Genomic DNA, 18154 nt, shown 5'->3' with positions numbered 1-18154 from the left:
GCTTCCGAATTTAATTTATTGTATTGTATTGAAATGTGAACTGTACTTTGCTTGCAAAAACACGTTTGATACGAAATATTAGTTGTTTGGCCCAAGGACGAAACCCATTGAAATGGAAGTGATAGTATTTAGTTAGTAGATCAATATCTCAAAAAGAGTTTGTGTTCTCAGGCCAAACTTCTTTAGGTCTTAAGCTCAAATACTTTTGTCAGTACTTCGCAAAACGTAAGATGTAACTTTCAAATTTGATGTAGGCCTATGGCTTACCTGTAGAATCATTTGTATCAAGTAGCCCATATATACTTTTATTAGCTAAATCGATTGAAAAATGTGATCAAGGCACTTGAAATATCAGGACGTAAGTTTATATAGGCGCTACTACGAAACATTGACCTAAAGTGCATCCCAACTAGAACGCAATTTTTAAACCTTAAACAAAACACAGATATGTAACAAAATTGTGAATCTTTATTATATCGTAAAGTATACAGATTGAGGCTACCTATTGTTTCTTGTTTCGTGCAGATGGCCGCTGCGGCTTTTCGGGTACACACTCCATCTTTTAATTAAAATTTCAATGACCGTTCTGCATAAATGCTGCCGTATGTCATTAAAGCGGCGTTCAGTTTCCTCTTTTAAGGCTTGAATCATCGTCGGCTTATTCGCTACAAACATCGACTTCATAAAACTGAAAAAAATCATGTTAAATCGCACGAACTCACGAAATAATACCACCGGAAATGACTGATGCAGCAATTATTTCTCGAGCTATATGACTGGTGGCGTCGACTTGTTGAAATCACATGCCTTCCACATTCATTTCTTCAATTCAAAGCATGTCCGATTTCACGGATATATACAGGGCGAGATAAAAAAAACTGCAAGAAAGCCAAACACCATTATTTTTATATATTTTTAAATTTTATTGAGTGAAAGCAAAAAATGTCGGAAACAACATCAAATCTTAGAATAAATTTAGATTTGTTCGAATTGGTCACCTTCGGCACGAATTATGGCCTTCAAACGGCCAATGAAACCATCACACGCTGCCCGAAAGTTGTTCTGCGGTATTTTGGCCCATTCCCGGCCAAGCACTTGCTTGAGGTGATCGACACTTTGGTATTTTTAGTGCCAACCTTACTTTCCAAAATACTCCGACACAATAGTCCAACGGATTGGTATCCGGAGATTTTGGTGGCCATTGTGTGCTGAAAATGAAACGAGAAACCTCTGTTTTTAACCATTTTTGGGTGGCGCATGCTGAGTCCTGTTGAAATGTCCAAGGTCTGCGCCCAAAATGTTTGCGTGTCCAAGGATTTATTATCTGCTCCAGAATATTTTCTCGATAATATTCGGCATTAATTCTGACGCCACGGTCAATTAATACGAGCAGAGAGCGACCATCGGCTGCTATGGCGGCCCACACCATCAACATGGCCGGCGCTTGATTTCTGGTGGCCAACCGAAGGTGCACATTTTCAGCTGACCTCTTTGGCAAGTAAACATGACAATTTTGTTTGTTTTGCTTGACAACGAATGTTTTCTCATCGGATAAAACCAAATTCGGCAGTTCACCACTTTCGGCCAAGCGGTGTAAGTTCTTGCACTTTTTGGAGCTCATTTTTCAATATATGCCGAATGGAATATTGCGATATGTTCAGCTCACGTGCCATTTTTCGGCCACTACGACGCGCGTTTGGATCAAGTCGCTTCTTTACTTTTCGAACCATTTTTTCTGATGTTGCTACGTACGAGACACAAAAGATTTATTCACACTTAAATGCTGGAGTGCTCTAACGATAGCCACTTGTGGTTTTCAAGCCAAATAATATTAGTTTAATCTGATTTTTCTATTGAGCTTACGATCTCATCACTTGAGTAAAACAAGTGAATATCCCCGACCAATACAAGGAACTTATGAGGAGTGGTGGCTCTTATCGAAACCTAGGTATTCACTGCCTGCCTTTATTATTATTATTTTTTTTTTTGACATTTTTGATTTTTTGTGAGAGGACCGACAATAATATTACGATATACCAAGTTGAGACCAAATCGGATCCGGGAGTTATCATACGTACTAGCCAGCCAGACAGACAAATGACCTGTAACGGTTTTGGTACAAAGAGAAATAGGGTCTAAAACCGTTTTTCGATAAGGCACATTTTGGTTGTGTCAAATGATATATACCCTCGGTAGCCATATGGCTGAGTCTACAATAAGATTATGAACAGAAATTTTGGCATTTCATTCGGTTTCCTGGTTATTTGTTTAGTTATTCAAAAATGTTTTATTTATTGGTGTTACAATCACACTGGAAACTTTCTCTGACTTATCCTACATCGTCTTCTTTGTATCAAGATTGGCATGATCTACTTCACATGAATTAATTGGTAATTGTATTGTGTCTGTTCTACAAACAGAGACTTGCAGCAAGCAAGCTTGCCTAATGCTAATGTGGAACAAGCAAACAAACGTTTTTATAACACATTTCAATAACATTTATTCGACATATATAAACAACTAATAATAAATAATAGAAACCAATCGAGAATGTAAATCAAATTCCACCAACTGTGGCTAATGTCGCTTAGCCGAAGCTGGCAAATAAGTTGATTCTGTAGCTGCACTAGCTTCCTGTTGGTTATTATGCTTTAGATTTGCTGCTACGTTTGCAAAATCTAATGCTTTGGCAATGCCGCCATCGAAATGCAACGACTGTCCACCAACTGCAGCATCATATTCAGCTTGAATAGCCCGTTGAGCAATGACAGCATCTTCGGGAGTGCGATACTTGACAAAGTGTACATCTGGCTTATGACGGAGATTCTCATTTTCAAGATTCAATTTGTTGGCCAGTTCGGAGAGATCATTTTCTTTGGTTAAGACATAAATTGCAGTCTTGTGTTCGGCCATTTGCTTGGCTACCTTAAGAACGGCATCTTCTAAGCCGGTATTTTCGGGAGCCTTGATGAAGACAACACGCAAGTTTTGCTGGAGATTATCAAGCAATTGACTGGAGTCCGAAGGTTGATAGAAGTCTTGTTCATCGGCTGTGAAGGTATAGAATTCCTTAACCAGTTGACGTTGGCCAGGGGCAACATTAGATGCAGCACCAACAGAACCGTAAGCAGAATTATAGCTGGAAGAACCATAATTAGAGCTTGAGCTAGAAGCACCGAAACTGGAGCCGAAGCTGGAACCAAAGTTGGGGCTTGCACCGGAACCAACAGAATACGAGTTCGAACCAGATGTTCCAAAAGAGGAGCCAGAACCAGAAGTACCAAAAGAGGAACCAGATCCGAAATTACCCAATGAGGATCCAGACCCGGAAGTGCCAAATGACGAACCAGAGCCAGAAGTACCAGAAGAGGAACCAGAGCCAAAAGCACCCAAGGAAGATCCATAGTCGGAAGTACCAAATGATGAAGCAGAGCCGGAAGTACCAAACGAAGAACCAGAGCCAGAAGTACCAAATGAGGAACCAGACCCGAAATTGCCTAAAGAGGAACCAGAGCTGGAAGAACCAAATGAGGAACCAGAACCGGATGTTCCAAATGAAGAACCAGAGGCAGAAGTACCAAATGAGGAACCAGATCCGAAAGTACCCAATGAGGAGCCAGATCCGGATGTTCCGAATGTAGAACCAGTACCGGAAGTACCAAATGTAGAACCAGAACCGGAATTACCAAATGAAGAACCAGAGCTGGAAGCAGCCAAAGATGAGCCTGAACTGAAAGATCCAAAACCAGCAGATGTAGGCGAGGCATTGGATGAACCAGAGCCGATCGACCCATAAGATGAGCTTGATGTTAAACTACCGAGGGTAGAGCCTGAACTTGAACCACTCAGGTTGGAGCTAGATTTAGAACTGTCAAAAGTATTGCTGGAGCTGCTGTGACCTGGGACGATAAAGCTCGAAAGGAGTGTGCTTGAGGCACTAAGTGCGGAATCAGCGTTAGAAATGCCATAAGAGTCACTTGTACTGGATGTCGGAACATTGAAACCGGATCCAACGGGTGAGCTTGAAGCACTGAATGTAGTCGATTCAGATGTTGTCGATGCACCGAAACTAGGTTTTGAAGCGGAAACCAATGAATCGGAATTATAATTGGAACTGCCCGAAGTAACACCAGAGTCTGTAGACGCGTAATTAGAGCCGGAACTGGAACTGCCAAAAGTATTGCCTGAGCTGGAAACACTAAAGGAGGGTGTTGAGCTCGAGAGGGTAAACGTGGAGCTGCCAGTAGCTGGAGATGAGCTTGAGCTGGTGTATACAGATTCAGAAGAACTTTTGCTCAAAGTAGGATTGGAACTGGAAACGAGGACATTGGATCCCGTGCTGAAGCTATCAAACTTAGTGGCGGAATCGGAGCCAGATGGAGCTGTACTTGAAACAGTGAAACTGGCACCGCTGGTAACTGGTGATGCACTAGTGACACTAAACGAGGTGCCACTGTTTGAGGTGCTGGCGCCAGGTGCTAAACTGGATATAACCAAATTAGAACCAGAGCTAAAGCTACCTGAACTGGAATCGCTGAAAGCAGCTGGTGATGAGCTGGTAGAACTGAATGATGAGGGTGTTAAGCTAGGTGCAGTGTAAGAGCTACCGAACGTTGGTGATGAGCTGGAAATGGTGAAACTAGTTCCGCTTGTAGCTGGCGATGAACTGGATGTTGAACTGAAAGTCGAGTCGGAACTGGAAGTTGTTAGGGTAGGACTGGCATTAGAGGCACCGAAAGCTGGCGATGAGCTGGAAGTTGTGAAACTAGCTCCACTTGTTGCTGGCGATGAGCTGGATGTTGAGCTGAAAGTGGAATCGGAAGTTGTTAAGGTAGGACTTGCATTAGAAGCAACAAAAGCTGGTGAAGAACTGGAAATGGTGAAATTATCTCCGCTTGTAGCTGGCGATGAGCTCGATGTTGAACTGAAAGTCGAATCGGAGCTGGAACTGGTTAGAGCTGGCGATGAGCTGGATGTTGAGCTGAAAGTGGAATCTGAACTGGAACTGGTTAAGGAAGGACTGGCAGTAGAAGCACCGAATGCTGGCGATGAGCTGGAAATGGTGAAACTAGCTCCGCTTGTTGTAGGCGATGAGCTGGATGTTGAACTGAATGCCGAATCGGAGCTGGAAGTGGTTAGGGTAGGACTTGCATTTAAAGCACCAAAAGCTGGCGATGAGCTGGAAATGGTGAAACTAGCTCCACTTGTAGCTGGCGATGAACTGTCCGAGCTGAATGAGGAATCCGTGCTGGAGGTAATAACGCTTGGACTTGTATTAGAGGTACTAAATTCGGGCGAAGAGCTTGATAGAGTGAAGCTAGCATCGCTGTTGCTGGGCGATGAATTGGAAGTGCTGGATGAGGACTCTGACGTTGATGTAGTAAAGGTTGGGCTTGTGTTGGAAGCACCGAAAGTTGGCGATGAGCTAGATAAGGTGAAACTAGCTCCGCTTGTAGAGGAATCCGAGCTGGATGTGGTCAAGGAAGGACTTGTATTAGAGGCTCCGAAATCTGGCGATGAGCTAGAAAGGGTAATAGTAGCTCCGCTTGAAACAGGCAATGAACTGGATGTGTCGAATGAGGACTCTGGATTGGTAGTGGTAATGGCTGGACTTGTGTTAGAGCCGCTCAATTCTGGTGAAGAGCTGGAAACAGTGAAACTAGATCCACTGACAGCAGGCGATGAACTAGACGCACTGAATGAGGATTCCGAGCTGGATGTGGTTAAGGTGGGAGCTGAGCTGGAGGTACTCGATGTTGAATCTGAGCTCGATGTAGTTGAAACGGGTTCTGAGCTGGAAATAACCAAATTAGATCCAAAACTGACGCCAGACGAAACAGGGGCAGAACTCGATCCAACCAAGTTAGAATCTGTACTAGAACCACTGGTACTAGATTCTAAGCTATCTATCTTAGCATAGCTATCTATGCTAGCACCAATCAAGTCGGTGCTGCTGGAACTGGAACTGGACTCATCAGTAGAGAGAGATGAACTAGCGGAGCTGATTGCAGGTTCAGAACTAGCTGAAATGACACTAGAGCTGATAGCTGGAACAATGAAACTGGATCCAACAGCAGAGAGGGGTGAGCTGGAATAACTGAAGGATTCAGAGTTAGAAATGGGTCCAGAGCTGGTTGCTGGAACTATGAAACTGGATCCTACGGTAGAAAGCTCCGAAATAGATTCACTAGCTGTAGCAGATTCAGAAGCAGGTGCTGTACTTGAAACGGTCGAACTAGTTTCACTGGCAGCTGGTGCTGCTGAGCTGGAGACACTGAATGATGAATCTGAACTTGAGCCAAAGCTGGCATCAGCCAGAGCTGAGGATCCGACCAAGGTATTGTCAGACTTAGAACTGCTTAAGCTAGGTTCTGAGCTAAGGATTTCAATTGTAGAGCCAGCATTGGAAGTCAACGATGCAGCCGATGGTGTAGACATAACAGAATCGGACACCAAGGTTACAATTCCACTATCTTTTCCGGCATCATCAGCAGCTGCTTCAATTGTAGCTGCAGCAATACCAGAACTAGAGTCGGAACCCAATACTTCCTTATCGTTTCCGGTATTGCTGGCACTACTTACAATGTCATTACTAGCACTGCCTTCAATTGTTGATGTAAGGCTGAAAGTGTCCGTATTCGAAGCTCCACTGTCACTTGCTGCAACACTGCTTACAATTTCACTGCCAGAACTAATAGTGCCTTCCGTCATTTCAGACACTATACCAGATACATCTGCATCTTTTCCAGTACTGCTAGCGCCGCTTACAGCATCATTATCTGTGTTGGTGCTGCCAATACCAGCTCCAGTTACAATAGAAACCAAACTAGAAATGCCACTATCCTTAAGGGTGTTTGTGGCACTGCTTAGATTGGAACCATCAGTATCACCGCTGCTGCCACTAACACTGGATTCGGAGGTCAAAGTAGATAGTTCGCTATCACTTCCCACGCTACTGGCGCTGCTTACAACATCGCTATCGGCACCGTTACTGCCACCACCAACCACAACAAAACTAGAGACCGAACCAGAAGCTCCAGTGTCGTCCTCGGTACTGCTGCTGTCCTTGCTGACGTCTTCCGTACCACTGGCACTGTTGACAATATCACTGCCAGTACTGCCGCCGAAACTACCTCCAAGGCTTCCGGAATTCGAATTGATACTAACAACTACGCTTTCACTTCCGGAACTGTCAGCACTGCTTTCATTGTCACCAATTACCACTGCACTTCCATCACTGCCTTCATCGGAATCGTTGTCTACCACTGAATTTGTAGTTTCAAAAGATGAAACTGTATTAGAAGTAGCTTCTTCCAGAATGATTGGTTCACTAAAACTTTTAACATTGCCACCAAAGGCTCCATAAGTCGATGCTTTTTTGCTGCCGCCTTTAGTTATGCTACTGACAATTTCGAGTTTTCCTGCGGCTGCATTGGCAATTTCGTAGACATAGCCCGATTGGGCGTATGCGCATGCCACCAGGCATAGAATGACAAAAATTCGCATTTCTGTTTTGTATTCGTTTTTTCGTTTTTCTGTTTACTTTTCAAAATGCTACTCACTATAACCGATGGACAGAATGATGCTAACTTTAAAATGACTTCAGTTTTATATATACACTTGGGATTTTTATTTTTCCATTCAAATTGGAACGACATACGACATCGTCCAGTTGCGCTTCAACATTGCCACAAAACAACATAAAATTTGCATTATATTTTGCATTTCTCTCGATTTGATTTGGTTTTCTTTGTCGCATACAGGTTTAACATAAATTCTCTATTATATATTGTTATAATCCAGACGTTAGATATAATTAAGAAAAAGCTAGTTGATCAACTATTTTGGCTAAAATTATGAATCGCCGATTGTTTCACGTGCCGGAATAGGTTTCATTGTTTTGTTATTGCAAAAGCGACGCTAGCGTGGATAACACAATGAGGTATTATCGGTGAGCTTTATCTTTTGATGCCATTCATGGTTGCTTCACATATAACGCAGCACAAAAATGCGCTTATTCTTTTAAAAAATAGATGCTTATGTTTTTATATAGAATATATGGACACATTTTATACTCAATGACAAGAATATCCGATTTCAATTAGTGTGAGATAATTTTCCTCGGTATCCTTTGTCTTACGGATAAAAAGGGAAAGTTACTCATAATTAGTTCAAATCTCGAAATATTTGGACGAACATATAGCGCCCACTATCTTTTTGTATACCCAAAATGGAATTCAGAATGAATCTCATTGAAATTAAAATTAGACTACAACACTGCATGTTGGGTGCATCATAAATTTGATTGGGCCAACAATTATGAAACATCTAGGAAAAATTGATCCTGCATATAGATTTTGTATATGGATCTTCCTGTTTCGCAGAGGTGAGTCGATCTATATATGAGTGTCCGTCCGTCTGTCCGTGATTCGAAGTTAATTTGTAATCACGCTAAAGGCCGATCCTCACGAAATTTTGCATGAGGCTGGGGTTATGGTCAGAATAGAAGTCTATTGATGATCGCAAAGTAGTTAAAGGTTTATATTGAGCAAAACCAGAATAAATTTGGAATTTTGCAGTTGCTCTACAGGTCGCAATTATAGATCAATTTAGCATATAATTAGAGTTTGATGCTGGGAAAAAGCCTACTATTTTGTTTGGTGATACAACAATATTTAGCGGGTAAAATTGACCATAACATTTTATTAGAGTGGGGTTAAGGTCAGAATTTAAGTCCAATGCTTTTGCAAATTATCGCACAATTTTAGTGGAACAAAAACTAAAAATTTTGCATGATGTTAGAGTTAAGGACAAGGCTCTACAGGTCGCTATATTATACACCAACGCGGAGACCACCATTTTGTTTTATGTACAAAATACGAAAATGTTCACGCGAATATTTTTTAAAGAAAATCGCGTGAAAATATGCCAATAAAAAAGTGAATATTTTTTTTCAAAATTTGTATCGCGTGCGATTTTTTCATATTTGACTAACAATTTTGTTTCGTACAAAATAGCAATAATCGTCCGATTCTCAAGAAATTTTGCATAGGGTGAGAGTTAGGCTTAGAATTAAAGGCTATTGTTTTACAAGATGTATATGTAGGGGTTCAAATGGACCAAATATTAAAACTTTCCTGATCTTGTAGTGCCTCTACAGGTCACAATTAAAAGCAAATCGAAAAGGAATTTTGCATGAGGTTAGGGTTTAAGAAAAAAAAACAACTATTCGGCAGTAACTATAGCTCTCATATCTATTTTTAATCCTATTTGTTGTATTTGTTGTCATATTCGGGGAAATATATCGAATACAGCTCAGAAATACATTTGCCAAATTTTATCGAGAGTCGGCCCCGCCCGATTTTAAGCCCTTCTTTACTGGCTTGTAATTGGTCATTTGCCTGAATTTTCATCGGTCTCGTAACTGTAGACAAAAACCAGAAAAAAATGTAGGATTTTATAAATTTTTATTGCTATTTGGACCTCAAGAACCCTTCAAGAAAAAAAGTTGATATGCTCTAGAAAATGGTTAATTGACCTAATTATTTAATAATTAACCTACGTATACAGGGTGAGATGAAAAACTGCAACCAACTTCAGACTGCTCTCATTTCTAAGCCACTCGTCTGACGGCTGTTAAAATTATTCCAGTGACAGCTCATTATATTGTTTACAAGCGTACAAAAGCATTTTGGTGAAAATTTTCCAGAAAAATAGTTATTCGTGATGGAATTCAAGCGTGATTTCCTTATATTTGGCTGGAAAACCACAAGTGGCTATCGTTAGAGCACTCCAGCATTTAAATGTGAGCAACATTAGCAGAAATGGTTCGAAAAGTAAAGAAGCGACTTGGTCGAAACCCGCCTCGCAGTGGCCGAAAAATTGCTCGTGAGCTGAACGTATTACAATATTCCATTTGACAAATATTGAAAAATGAACTCGGGGTAAATTCACTGAAGTTCCAAAAGTGCAAAAACTTACACCACAACAGAAAGAAAATAGACTCAAAGAGCTAAAGAGTTGCTTCGCTGCCGAATTAGGTTTTTCCGATGTGTGTTGTCCAGCATTTTGTAAACAAACAACATGATCGTGTTTAATTGCCAAAGAGGTCAGCGTATTAATCGACCGTGTCATCAGAATAAATGTCGAATATTATCGCGAAAATACTCTGGAAGGTGTATTAAAGCATTGAGCACTCAAACATTTTGGCCGCAGACCTCGGACTCAGCACGCGCCTCCCAAGAATGGTTACAAGATGAGGTACCTTAATTCATTTCCAGCGCACAATAGCCACCAAAATCTCCTGATACCAATCCATTGGACTATTGTGTCTAGAGTATTTTGGAAAGTAAGGTTGGCACTAAAAATACCAAAGTGTCGATCACCTGAAGCAAGCGCTTCGCCAGGAATGGGCCAAAATACCGCAGAGCGTGTGATGGTTTCATTGGCCGCTTGAAGGCCATAAGTCGTGTCAAAGGTGACCAATTCGAACAAATCTAAACTTATTCTAAAATTTGATGCTATTTCCGACATTTTTTGCTTTCATTCAATAAATTTTTTTAACAAAATGTAAAAATTATATCACCCTTTATTATCGTTATTGGCAATTTTTTGAAATATTTAACTTTTTCGTATGTATAGATCAGATCCCGCGCTAAAACGCTAAAAATGTGGTCCTTGAAGATGAGGTTCTATTGGTTTTGTCTCAGAGATTAAGGAGATACACGCATTTTTATTCAAGTAGATATTATACCAAGAAATAGTTTTTTTTATTATTGAAATATCTTATTTTATTGTGAAATAGTTATTTTTATATGAAAATATTACTTTATTTATATCTGAACTCATTTGAATGAACGGAATGAAATGTTATTCTTAACACATTATGATGATTACGACCGCATATTGATAGGTCAAGCTGGTTCTTTTGATTTGTAGCCTCAACAACTTGTCACTGACCCCATTTTGGTCTGTTACGAAGTTTTATTATTGCTAAGCGGTTGTCTGTGTCTCTGTCTCCGTTTGGACAAACACAGAATATTTTCAAAATTATGTTAAGGTCAATATATTCAAGCAAATGAAATAAAATTTAAATTTGCCCAATTGTAATTTATTGCTAATCGTGCTTATATTCGACCACCGAATCTCGGCAAATGTGTTTCTTTAGCTAACTGTTATTTAAGTTTTTAACAGTAATAAAGTGTAGGGGGTACATTTGCTTCGATCCTGCTAAATATAATATTTGTTTTTTATTTTTTTCCATTAGTTTTAACCATTTTAGTTTTAACGAATGTGATAAGAGTCAATATCACATTTATTAGAACTAAAACAGGTTAAATGTTTATATATTTACTAATCAATTTTTAATTGTTTTCCAACCAAAACTATTCAAATTTATTTGTGGTTTATTTTGACCTGTTCGACGAATCTTTTATGTCTAAATCAATTTCACTTTTTTATATTGAATAATACACTATTCTAGTTTGTCTTGTGTTTTATAGATTTTGGGTTTTTTTTAACAGAAATATTGAAACTCACTATTCATGTTATATTCATAGAAAAAAAGTGAAAGTCACGTATCAGTATGCAAAATCTAAGAATAAAACTTGAATTTCATATGAAATTATTAAAAAAAAAAACTAAAAATGGAAGAATTATTCAGAACATATTGTGGAAAGTTTTTGTTATTGCAATATTGTGCAAAATTTTAAATAGAATATACAGTCAATGAATATCCCAAAGAGCATTAAATCAATATTTTTCGACGAAAGTGCTTGTGGTCTGGGATTCTTTGAATACCAACGATATAATTCAAAATTTTGGAATAGGCCTTGTGCGACGATGCTCACACATAAACCTTATTTCCAACCTCATATACTTCCCCGCATTTCACTACTTATAGATGGGGTTCCAAAACAAGTTTGGGCAGCCGTAACGACGTAAAAATCAACGAAGAAACCCAGTATTTTTACAAAATCCAAGGTTTTGAGTTCGAGTGCAGTACCAAAGGCAAAAAAAAAAAAATAAATAAATAAATAAAAAAAGGACAAAGGCAATATAAAAAAAAATGACTCGACAGTTCTTAAAAAAAGCTGTGTGTTCGGCCGGGCCGATTTTTGAAAACGAATTTGGCAATTTTCAAAAAAAAAAAAAAAAAAAAAAAAATGAAATCCGTTAAAAATTCTGTTCAAATCTTAAAAATACCGAATGTAGCCTTATATTAGGGTTTGTACGACGACGTGGACCTGCATAGGCAACTTTTGTCATAAACCATTACAATATTCAAAAGCGAAACATGAATAAATAATCGGTGAATAATGTAGCTAAAATCATCAAAATTCCGAATATAGGGAGGTACTGGGGATATACGAAGACGTAGACCTGCACAGACAATTTTCTGTTTTTGGCTGTAGTATCCATTACGAACTTCAAATACCAAATTTGAAACAATTCCGGTGAATAATGTAGCTAAAATCATCAAAATTCCGAATATAGGGAGGTACTGGGGCTATACGAAGACGTAGACCTGCACAAACAATTTTCTGTTTTTGGCTGTAGTATCCATTACGAACTTCAAATACCAAATTTGAAACAATTCCGGTGAATAATGTCGCTAAAATCATCAAAATACTGAATATCGGGGGGTACCGTTTTATGGTGGCTATACGAAGACGTGGAACTGCACAGACAATTTTCTGTCATAGGCTGTAGTACGCAATACGAACTTCAAATACCAAATTTGAAACAATTCCGGTGAATAATGTCGCTAAAACCACCAAAGTACCGAAAAAAGGGAGGTACCATTTATGGGGGCTATACCAAAATGTGGATCTACATCACCCATTTTCAATCCTGCTGACATAATACACATTTGAGTAAAATTTTACCAACCTACTTCATTTCGTTCGGAAGTTAGGGTGATTTCCACAGACGGACAGGCTATCACAGCAAGTGAATTTTCTATATAGGTTGAAGTTTTGCTTTAGCCCTCATAAAGGTTGATTATAACCTACACCACATAGTGGTGTATTTGCATTTGTTTGTAACATATAGAAGCAAGGGAGATAGACCCATAGTTACTTTTGAGGATCTTCATAGAATCACTTTCTGAGTCGATTTATGCATGTCAGTCCGTCTGTCCGCCGTCGGTCCGTCTGTCTGTCCATGTATTTTTGTAAACAAAATGCAGGTCTCATTTATTATCCGATTGGGATGAAATTTTTCAAATAATATTTTTTTGGCCAAAGGACGAACCCTATTCGTGAGAATCAGTTCAAATTTATATATAGCTTCCACATATATCTTCAACACATTTCGGGTTAATTGTGCACCAAATGGCCAATGTCAGTCCAAATGACCTGCATTTCCTACTGAATTCAGTCTCGAAGCAAGTATATCACATTTGGAGAACATCGGTTCAGTTATAGCTATAGCTCACATATGTATGTTTCATCCGATTTGGGGTTTGAAGTCCCTCACATGCGTAATATGCACTCCACAAAAATAATCTTTGGTACAAGATATCAAATACAGCTCAGAAATAAGTGTTTTAAATTTTGTCAAGATCGGTTCTGATTTGATAATAGCTCTCATATATCTTTATACGATTTCAGGTTTTTTTGTGCACCAAATGGCTAATATCAGAAAAACCTGGCATCATAACTGCTCGAAAATACCTATGCAAAATTTTATCGTGATCGGTTCAGATGTTTATATAGCTTCGATATACATATTCATTCATTTGACGTTTATTTTTTCTCACCATATACAGGGTGAGATGAAAAAACTGCAACCAACTTCAGATTTCTGTCATTTCTAAGCCACTCGTCCGACAGCTGTTGAAATTATTCCAGTGACATTTTCCAACACTTTGGCGGGTATTTCACGAATAAATACTGCAATTGTTTCTTCAAATGCATCAATTTTGAGTTCGTCTGCATAGAGATAAGCTTAAACACGATCGGACGATCGAGGCGGCCAGTTGACAGGTTCCGAACGGGAAGTAAAATGTTCACCCTATTTGGCTCTCAATAAGTCATTTTCCAAACTAAAGAGAAAATGTAGTTAGTTTCTTTTTTCAGCAGTATAAATAGAACAGTATTACAAAATTAAATACATTTCAAAATGGCAAATCTTGGCATAATTATTGAAAAACAAGGTATTGACTTATTTCTAGAGAAGTAATTTGTTGTGTTTAGTAGGTGTGTATAATGTAGAAGATGTGTTTGTTCTGAGTTGCCTTTAAGATAATTTAGACAATAAAATTGGATTTCAGTTAAAGTTTTAATTGTCTTCCCCCCTGAATCCTCCAATGCGATTTTTTTAACGCTATTAGTAATGGTCCTAAGATTCGAAAAGTGCTAACTTAGCTCTCAGATTCTGGCAGATGTGTATGTTATGCCCAAAATACTGAAGTGACTTCGTTCGTCAGTTTTATGGTGCTAGTGACATAGAATATGTTTTTGTTGTTTGGGTTTGATAAAGATGTAATTGAGAGGTGCTCAATATTGTTGCAAGCATTGATTTCTGGATGCAATAGTTATGCACTGGAAACTCCTAAAGAGTTAACAAATAGAAATCCTTGTACCATTGATATAGAATATCCATGGTACAGGGTACATTTCATAAAATGTTAATACATGCACCCAACATTATAAAATATGCCATTGTATCGATTGGAGAATTATAGAAGGAGACCGCAGAGTCTAGAAACAAAGATATAAAAAAGTTTCGACTAAATCATACCCGAAAAAATTATCTTTTCCACCAACTACAGGTCTTTTTAACCGTCTTCTTATGAGCTCTGACCCTTTTATAACGCGATAGCGAACGTTACCAAAAAATAAAAATTCTATATTATAAAAAAATGTATTTGATTTACCTCAATAACACTGAAATTTACAAGTATCCATTAATAACTTTGATTTTTTTATACCCTCCACCATAGTATGGAGGGTATATTAAGTTTGTCATTCCGTTTGTAACACCTCGAAATATACATTTTAGACCCCATAAAGTATATATATTCTTGATCAGCATAAAATTGTCGATTTGGCGTCTGTGGAAATCACTCTAGCTTCCGAACGAATTGAAGTAGATTGAAAAAATTTTACTCAAATGTATATTATGTCTGTAGGACTTTTGGTATTGAAAATGCGCCATGTAGGTCCACGTTTTGGTATAGTTCCCATATAACGGTACCTCCCGATATGTGGTATTTTGATGATTTTTGCGACAATACCCATCCGAATTGATTCAAATTTAATATTTTAAGTTTGAATTAAATACTACAGCTTACGTTAGAAAATTGTCGGTGCAGGTCCACGTCTTCGTATAGCCCCATATAACGGTTTTCCCCGATATTCGGTATTTTGATGATATTAGCGATATTTTTCACCGGAATTGTTTCAAATTTGGTATGTGAAGTTCGTAATGGATACTACAGCTTATGAGAGAAAATTGTCGGTGCAGGTCCACGACTTCGTATAGCTCCCATATAACGGTACCCCCCAATATTAGGTGTTTTGACGATTTTAGCGACATTATTTACGGGAATTGTTTGAAATTTCGTATTTGAAGTTCGTAATGGATACTACAGCCTATGAAAAAAATTGTCTGTGCGGGTCCACATCTTCGTATAACCATATATCGCTACCCCCCGATAATCGGTATTTTGATGATTTTAGCTACATTATTCACCGATTTTTATACCCTTCAACACTATGTGTTGGGGGTATTATAAGTTTGATTGGGCCAAAAATTATGTAACACCTCGAAATATTGGTTTCCCAAATAGGAAAGTATATATGGATCTGCATATCTCGCCGATCTGAGTCGATCTAGCAATGTATGTCCGTCCGTCCGTCTGTTTATGTTAATTTGTAATCACTCTACAGATCGCAATTATGGCCCGATCTTAACGAAATGTAGAATGGAGGTGGGGGTAGGGCCAGAATAGAAACCTATTGCTTTTGGAGATGATCGCATAATATTTAGGGGTTGAAATGGACCAAAAACAGAAAATTTTATGATTTTGTAGCTGCTCTATAGGTCGCAATTATAGACCAATCGAAGCGGAAGTTAGCATGAGGATAGAGCTTCCAATTTTGATGGTCATCGGATAATATTTAGTGGGTGAAATAGACCATAACATTCGTGTTATATAAATTTCAAATTTTCTATTAAACCGCGAATATTTTTAATCCCGGCGAAATCACAAATAGACGAACAGATCGACTCTGACCGTTACGTAGATGCTGATAGTAAATATATCGGATGTATATAGCGAAATATATACAATGTATATATAGAAAGGAGGGAGATGTTAGCTAGAATGCTTATATCTCAAGATTGGCTAAACCGATTTCGACAAATTTTGTCAATTCAGAATGCCCTCTTGACATGAAAGCATAAAATCTAAAAAAATCGCATAAAGAGATGTCTATAATGATGTTAATATAGATTTTGCAGTATTTGTGACATTTTTTTATTTTTTCATATTTTTATCGCATGCGATTTTTTCAATTTGACTTATAATATTGAATTGTACATTTTGTAATAGTTTTTCATTTTACAACACAGGTTGGGGTTATTATATACAGATTGCAACTATCCTCACGAAAAAGGCTCAGAATGGCTAGGCCTATTTTTTTCAAAGATGTCCGCAATATATTGAGGGTTTGAAATGGACAAACAACCAAAAATATTCCTGATTTTGCAGCCGTTATAAAGCTAACAAATTGAATCTAAAGAAAATCTCGCATGAAGTTCGAGTTTTCGACCACGACTTTGAAGCCAGATATCGTAGACAAGCAAATCATATAGATGAGTTTAAATTTGGTGATACAGAGGGGCCTCTTGCTATTGGAGTTGATCGCAAAATATTTAGGGGTTCAAATGAACCAAAAACAGAAAAAATTTCCTGCTCACACAATTGAAGAGAGTTAAGAACAGGGAAGAATTTTGTATAACCATTGGTATATGTAGCTGTAAAATGGACCACAACAACTAACAGCACGATTGAGTGAGATATTGGGTAAATGTCCCTAGTCAAAACGCTAAGAGTAATATCAGGGCTGTGCTCCATGACATAATTTTAAAAGCGAAATATTCCAAAATGGATTCGGACATAAGGGGGCTTCTAACATATTGTAGTGTTGTAGGGTCGGCCCCGTACGACTATAGTCTTTGCTTACTTGCTTGTTTTTTTTGTTTCGCATTTGAATATTGTAATGGCTTATGACAAAAGTTACCTATGCAGGTCCATGTTGTCGCATAGACCCTAATGTAACAGCTACATTCGCTATTTTTAAGATTTTAACAGAATTTTTAACGAATTTTATTGTTTTTGAGAATTGCTAAATTCGTTCCAAATGGTGAAGGGCATTCAAAGTTCGACCCGGCCGAACTTTCAGCTTTTTTTACTTGTTTATACAAAAAATGTGAAAAAAATAATATTTGAATTTATTTGTATGAAAAATACTTCTTTTATGTAGGGCCGTTCCAAGTAAATTTCAGTAAGATTATTCTTTAACTCTTTAGAATGTAAAATGTCAAATAACAGAACAATCTGATGTGGAAATATGACAAGAGTTGAGCAAGTAACTCTTATTCCAGGGGTACGTTGTAAGGGGACCATGTCAAAACATGCACCGACTATATCCATTTTGTCACATTTTTATTTTTATCCCATCAAGGTACCATAACCAAATATTCATATTGATATCTGCACTAAAAGTATTTTTTGCCGCTCTTTCCATACGACGTCTACCACTGTTCAGTGTTGCCAAAAGGGTACTAGCTTAAAAATTACCCTTTATAATCGTGCCTACCGATATTCACCAAATTCTCCAACAGAATTTGTATACCCTCTAATACACAGTTTGGAGAGCATTTTTATGACAAACAAAGAATATATATTCTCGATCGGCGTAAAATTCTAAGTCGATTTAGCCATGTCCGTCCGTCAATTGTATCAATCACAAATGACATGTAAGAGGAAACTAAAATTTTGCACATTTGTCTTTTGTCTGCAGTCAGGTCAAGTTCGAAGATGGGTTATATCGACCAACGTATCGATCGACAACGTGTAGTTAGATCGTCTCAGGTCAGGACCAAGGACCAATTTTTCGAAGTGTTACAAACTTTTTGGTCG

At 38.2% G+C, this 18154-nt stretch overlaps 1 protein-coding gene across 1 annotated transcript; it reads right to left on the bottom strand.

Moving 5' to 3' along the window:
- Positions 1 to 2510: 2510 nt before the first annotated feature.
- Positions 2511 to 7718, bottom strand: LOC101896790 (serine-rich adhesin for platelets). Its single transcript, XM_005190986.4, has one exon. It carries the CDS (start codon positions 7504 to 7506, stop codon positions 2578 to 2580), a length of 4929 nt encoding a protein of 1642 aa, XP_005191043.2. The 5' UTR covers positions 7507 to 7718; the 3' UTR covers positions 2511 to 2577.
- Between the last annotated feature and the right edge of the window lie 10436 nt (positions 7719 to 18154).

Source organism: Musca domestica, unplaced genomic scaffold (genome assembly GCF_030504385.1).
Source record: "Musca domestica strain aabys unplaced genomic scaffold, Musca_domestica.polishedcontigs.V.1.1 56, whole genome shotgun sequence".
In the NCBI taxonomy this organism is placed as follows: domain Eukaryota; kingdom Metazoa; phylum Arthropoda; class Insecta; order Diptera; family Muscidae; genus Musca; species Musca domestica.
Note: the sequence above shows the minus strand (reverse complement) of the source record. Positions and strands in the feature narration are given on the sequence as shown.